A 6114-nucleotide genomic window follows, 5' to 3' on the forward strand; every position below is an offset into this window, starting at 1 on the left:
AGCCATTCCTCTCCAGTCTTTCCAGACTCCTTTTTCTGCCTTTGGGCCCTCCAATACTTAGCCTCTTTCCTTTCATCTTTAACTTTTTATTTTGAAATAATTCAGAGCTAGGAGGTTTTCACAAAAAGTATCTTGTTCACCTCCCCATGCAGACGGTAATCTTCATGGTGCTGGGCGTTTTAAGAAACGAAGTAGTGTCAAGTGGATCTTGCCAGCAGGTTTGACTTTTGGGCTTGTAGAAATTGTTTGGCCCTCAATCCTATGGTGTTAGCAGTTAGAGCTTTAAGAGACCATTGAATTTAAAATTCCTAAATATTTTTGAGGGAGGAACAGAAGTATGTCAGAGGAGTTTGGGTCTGGGAATAGTGCTCTGTGGATGGATTGTGCTCTCTCAGCTCCTTGGATTGTCTTGGGATTGTAGTGCTAGCATGAAGGGCTCCTTTAACATGAAGGATAATTGAGAGCCACCGGTGCGGGGATTGGAGACAGGAAGGGAGCTTGGACTACGGGGTGGAAGATAGGGGATTCCTTGTGTGTAGTGGGGAACTGAGCTTTAGGCCATTCCCAGTAGAGAATGCCAAGGAGGGTGGGGTGGGTATGGGAAGAAGAAACTGAAGGGAAGCAGGAGCCAGGCTTTCCAGGTAGCATTCTGCACGCGCACCTCAGGGTGGCAGTGTTGCACAAGCACAATTGCACTGATTCCTTGTAGCTGTTCTGTGCAGGATCCTTAGGGCCTCACTGCAGCCTGCTTGAGGTAAGAACCTGTCAGATTTAGCTTGATGGCTGTTTTTTTTCCTCTCCCCTCTTGAACCAGAATTTGAGGGGAAGCGGGCCCATCCTGTGTATTCTTTCCCTGAGTGAAAAGGCAAATCCCTCTGAGAAGGCTTCTGCGAACTGTCACAGGCTGACTGAGGTGGCAGAGCCACATTCTCTCTCTAGCAGTGTGTAAGTTGAATACGTACCTGAATCGCTTGGCAATGTGCTTAGCACGTAGGTTCTAACTCAGTGTGAGGTCCTGGTGGGGTGCTGTCACCTCTCTGGCGATGCTCTGAAGTTCTGCAGAGACTCCTTTTCTGCTAATTCCCCCCATCATGTCTGGAAAGGGGAACTCAGTTTTGTACAAAACTGTCCATGTAGACAGTTTAAGCCAGGAGCTAAGAAAAAGGTCACTTGTGGAAGGCTGGGTTCTGCATGTGGGTTTTCTAATTAGCACAGGCCCAGCGAACATTGCCTGTTGATATGCTTTTTTTTTTTTCTTCAGTTTTGTGATGCTTAGAGGTTTGAGCAGAAAATGTTGATTGTTTTAGACTGAGGAGCCTAAGCCATTGAGCAGCTAGGAACAAGAACATCCTGGAGATCACTGTTGACACCAGTGTGTGCTCGCTGTGGGCCAGTTGATGTTAGGTGATGAGCTGTGTCCTGTTATCCCTACTTTATAGACGGGATGCTGAAGTACAAACTGGCCTCAAGTCTCATAACTGGTGAGTGAGGTGGAGCAGGGATTTTGAGTCTGTCGTTTGGCTGCAGAAGTTGTGTCCTTAACCAGAATGCTGTGGCTGGTAGAACTCTGAGCCTCACCCTTCTCCCCCACTCCCCCACCAGATAAAAAGGAAAAATAAAGCCCCCAAGAAGTCTTACAACTTGGGGGAGCTGTTTCTTAGAACGGTGTCTTTTGCCTCAGGCCGGCACTAGTTTTTGTAGCTGCTCTGTTTGAGCGTCTGCTGTGCAAGGAAGTGTTATGGCTCCATCTCGTGAGAAGCATTAGGTTCCTATGAAGTGCAAAAAAGAATCCTCTGTTAAGAGAGTAGACATACACAGTAACTGCTGTTACTGTTTTTCACATGAAAGGCACTGTACAGAGGTTGAAAAGATGTCTTTTTATGGGGATCTAATGGGAGAGTCCTGTGTGAAAATAGGTGTGGCAATGTGGTTTGCTCTACCACAGGGACAGTAGGTGAAAGTGCCACTGGAGCCCAGAGGAAGGCCCTCTCCGGGCATGCTAGGACAGGTGGGTTTCAAGGTATCCAGAGTCAGGGGATCAGCGTGCGGTAGGGCAGGGGGTGTAAGTAGTGTTGAGATCCGGTGGTATGTGAAGAGGAAGGTAGGAGAGGTTGGATGGGGTTATTCAGGGTTAGGCTGGAAGCGGGGCTTAGGTGTGCTAGTATTAGAAGGGAGTCCATTTCCATCATCAGTTTTCAATACTCAGGCCCTTGAAGGTGGTTGACTAGAAGCGGGGAGATCAGGAGGCCTGCTGTGGTAAGACATGAAGGCATACGCCAGATGGGGGCAGTGAAGTTGAAAAGGAAGGTGTTTGGATGTAAGTTGGAAGACTGACTATGGGCCTTACGGGCCTTATGGAACATGCTGGTGTTTCTTGTTTTCTGGCTAGGCTGCTGCTGTTGCCATATGTCGAGATACGGGGAGAGTAAAAGGAAGACAACTTCAGTTTGGGAAATGGCAAGTTCCTTCAGAACATAAGTGAGCAAACACATCTCAGGGATTGATTAAGTCTTGGTTTATAAGATTTAAGACGACTTGGTAGAAAAGGGCTGAGGGTAGAATGGGGAGCATCATTTATTTTATGGGGTATTTGGCCAAAGAAGATGAGCCCACGGGATCCTGAGTGTTAGGGCTGATTCCCACTTTTGGGGAAGCTCAGCTTTCCTCCTGGAGTCCTAAATGGCATTAGGAGCAGTCCCATGTCGCTGTAGCCTTGACAGTGGTCATTAGCTTAGCTTTTTGGTAGCTTCCTCCTGCAGTAAACAACTTGTTTTCTCCTGTTGCTCTGGTGATCTGGTCATCAGAATAGGGAAGTGTTAGACTGTGTGGGGTGGGCGGAGGGGGATAAACACTGCATCTGTCAGTTGTGTCTAGGGAGGGTGTTCCAAGTGAAGCCTTCATACAGCTTTTTCATTCTGCGCTGGTCTGTTGTGAATGGCACACTTTGTACCCTCATATCTGGATCGCCGAGTCTGATGATCTGACTCCTAAGGATAGGATATCTGGCCTCCTTGGGGCCTGCCTGTTGCTTTGCATCCACCCCCTGCAGGCCAGAAAGAATTTGGGTGCAAAGTGTACTCAGGATGTGGTCCTAGAATCTGGTTCCCTAACAGCCTCTGGAAAGGCTCCCTAAGTGCTGTTTTGTGGAAATAAGTACTCCTATTTTCTTTTGTGGGCACAGTTTCATCAAGAGAGGGAACAGCTACTAGAGCTCATTTCCTGAAGTTGCTTTTGTGGTTGGCATGTTTTCTGGGCAGAGTGTAACCTATAATCTCTTGGAGCGGGTGGGAGGGAGCAGAGGGAGGAGTGACGCCTGCTGGTGTCCGTGCCAGAAGGAGCCCTAGGGACACTCGGTGGTTTGTGCTCTTTCCTGCTTAGATGGTACTCTTGTCAGTTCCCCTGAAAATTGCTCTCATTTTGCAATTTTTTTTCCTATGAAAAGGCGAAAGAGAAGCTTGGCAGACGAGTCTGTTTCTAGATGCATCTGTCAAGTCTGGCCCCCCACAGTTCCAGGCCCTTTGTACATATTTCTATTTTAATTTTTAGACCTTGACCACAAGGCTAACTTGTGTTCACAGGTCTCAAGGGCAGACCCTCTGGGGGTGGCGTTAAGGGAGCCACCAAATGGTGAGTGAGGGACCATTCCATGGTGACTTAGGCAGGAAGGATGAAGTGTTTGGGGAGCCTGCTGCCCCAGGAACAGGCAGAGACTAGAGCTTCATCTGAGCCGCTGCGGCGCTTGGATATGTAGCTCAGCTCTGCATGAGCTTCCAGGCTGGAAGTAGGAAGACCAAGTACAAGCTGGTTTTTCATATATTATGTATATTAAAAAAAATCAGAGACTCCACGTAAGTTGGCTGGAACTGCCAGGGGTTGTCTGTGGGACCGCTGCTGGGGAAGATGCCTCAGCTCTGCTCTAGGTCGACCACCAGGTAGGGCTGGGTGTCCCTCAGGGCCTGGAGGAGCAGATCCTTGCAGGTCAGGTTCCAGGCTGGAGCAAAGCTGAAGAGCTTCCTCATCTTGGTAGGATTGGTGCGCTCCGCCCGCACCGCCTGGTACTGCTCCTCTGTCAGGACCTGCCCGTACAGGGCGTCCAGCACCCCGTCCACGTCTGTGACCCGCGCAATGAGGGCCGCCCGATGCTGCTCCACAAAGTGCAGTGCTGGGGCGGGAGGGAGGAGAGGGGATGAGCTGGGACCAGGGTGGGTGCTGGAGCCTGCCCCTCTTGAACACTAGGTTTTCTTCAGAAATTGCCCTGAATGCAACCCTAAGTGGTGGGGCTCAAGGTGGGCATGGCATGCCACCAGGACTCTACCTATAGTGGGATGAGTTTAACTTTGTCTCCCTTTCTCCTCCCAACCAGGCTCAGTCCCAGGAGGTGTGTGAGTAGGTGGGTAGGAAGGGTTGGCCTAGCTTTGTGCTCTTTGGGTGCTCCTGGCCTTGGGACAAGAGATAGGCTGTGCAGGGGTACGGTGGGGCGGGGCTGGTGAGGTGCCCAGGTAGGTGAGGTTGGGCGTTGAAGGCTTTACCTGGCTTGGCTGCTGTCTGGGGAGGGGCCTTGATCCCAGCTGGCGTGGTTCCGGTGCCTGTAAGAAAATGTTAAGTGGTGTCTCCCAAGTGTTTCTGGGGACAGGGGTCTCTCGGTCCGGAAGCCAAGGTCAGTACCAAGCGCGGGAAGCCTCCCCAGCAGGAGGATTTTATTAAACGGTAGGAGAAACAGGAAGCGGAAGCTCCGGGAGAGGCGAACTTTGGGGTTGGGAGGAGGGTGTAGAGGGGATACTGGTCTGGACCTGTGTGGAGGGGGCGCACTCACCCTTGCGCAAGGTCTCCTGCAGCTGCTCTGCCACCTCCTGCATGCCGATGCTGCACAGCACGAGTACCGTGAGCTTGGCACCATATGCCTCCAGATAGTAGCTGACGAGCTTGTCGGTGAGGTCCACAGCATCCATGGGCAGCAGCGTCCCCCGTGGGATGCGTGCATAGCCTTCGCGCAGCGGCACTGAAAGCAGCTTCATCTTGAACTTCTTGAACTCGTCAGCGGTCAGGTTCTCCAGCGCATCCAGGATGGCATCACGCGTGCACCCCATGGCTCCTGGGGTCCCCTGCCGCAGCCGCCGCTTCAGCTCACTCGGGCTGTCTGCCAAGCAGGAAGTCTGCTCTGGGGCGGGGCCTGGAGCTCCCCGCCTTCACTCCTGTCCCTGCCTCAGAGCTTTGCTCTTGGGTGTTAGGCTCCTGACTACTGCGTTCCTTCTCTTTCTCTCCTGGCCATCGGGGGGCGCCCAGATTGCATCCTTTGGCTGGTCTACCCAGGAGGTGGGACGCAGGAGACCCGGTGGAAAAGGGCTCGTGGGTGGTGCCTGCCTCTCCAGACTTGGACTAGGTAGCACAGATCAGGAACCTGGTTTATTGGAGCGCTAAGGCTTAGAATCGTGGAATTTTGGAACCCTGAAATCTCCATGTTTCCTTAAACCTTAGCATCCTCTCTCCCTGTCATAGAATCATAGAATCCTAACAGCCATGTAGCTCCCCAAATTCCACGGGTAGAGAGAACTGTGTGCTTTCTCTCTCCAAGCCTCAGTTTCCTTATCCATGAAATGGGGATAATAACACTCATTCACTTAGTAAATATTCCAGCATAACATGGGCTACCTGATGGTGCCTGAAACCTTGCCAAATGCTTCCTGGGAGAGCCAGGATTTGGTCCCGCAGGAACTGAATTTCTTGGGAAGTGATGACAAGAGACACTTGAAATGGTTGAGAAAATTCTTGACTGGAGGGAAAGTCATGGGAAGAGCTATTCTGGGGCCAAGGGGCTTGACCCAGAAGAGCAGATGAAAGGTGGCTTGGGTTGGTGTAGGTTGGAGTGGGATGCCGTGGGTTGGCGTTGGAGGCCAAGCTGTGCCCAGAATCCTTAACTTGCCCTTAACATGGCTGGGAAGGCCCTGCTGGTCTGCCCCTGTGGACCTTGCCAGCCTTGTCTTGCACCACACCCTGACCACACTCCATCTCGGAGTTCCAACCACACTGGCCTCTCAGTTCCTCAAATGTGCCAGGCTCCTTTGCTTCTCCAAGCCTTTGCACATGCTCTTCCCTCAACCTGGAGCTCTCTTCCCT

The 6114-nt window shown here is 51.5% G+C and overlaps 1 protein-coding gene across 3 annotated transcripts; it reads right to left on the minus strand.

The window, feature by feature from the left end:
• Positions 1-3869: 3869 nt before the first annotated feature.
• LOC307063829 (apoptosis-associated speck-like protein containing a CARD) lies at positions 3870-5087 on the minus strand (the record flags this gene model as incomplete). Of its 3 annotated transcripts, XM_079720152.1 has the most annotated exons (3): positions 3870-4162; positions 4530-4586; positions 4814-5087. In XM_079720152.1, 3 exons carry the CDS (start codon positions 5085-5087, stop codon positions 3906-3908), a joined length of 588 nt encoding a protein of 195 aa, XP_079576278.1. In that variant the 3' UTR covers positions 3870-3905. The 3 variants fall into 3 exon arrangements, with proteins under 3 accessions (XP_079576278.1, XP_079576279.1, XP_079576280.1); XM_079720153.1 differs by lacking the exon at positions 4530-4586 and having other exon boundaries at positions 3870-4209; positions 4810-5087; XM_079720154.1 differs by lacking the exon at positions 4530-4586 and having other exon boundaries at positions 4781-5087.
• Positions 5088-6114: the final 1027 nt, after the last annotated feature.

This window comes from Hyperoodon ampullatus (assembly GCF_949752795.1).
Source record: "Hyperoodon ampullatus genome assembly, chromosome: 14".
NCBI classification, from domain to species: domain Eukaryota; kingdom Metazoa; phylum Chordata; class Mammalia; order Artiodactyla; family Ziphiidae; genus Hyperoodon; species Hyperoodon ampullatus.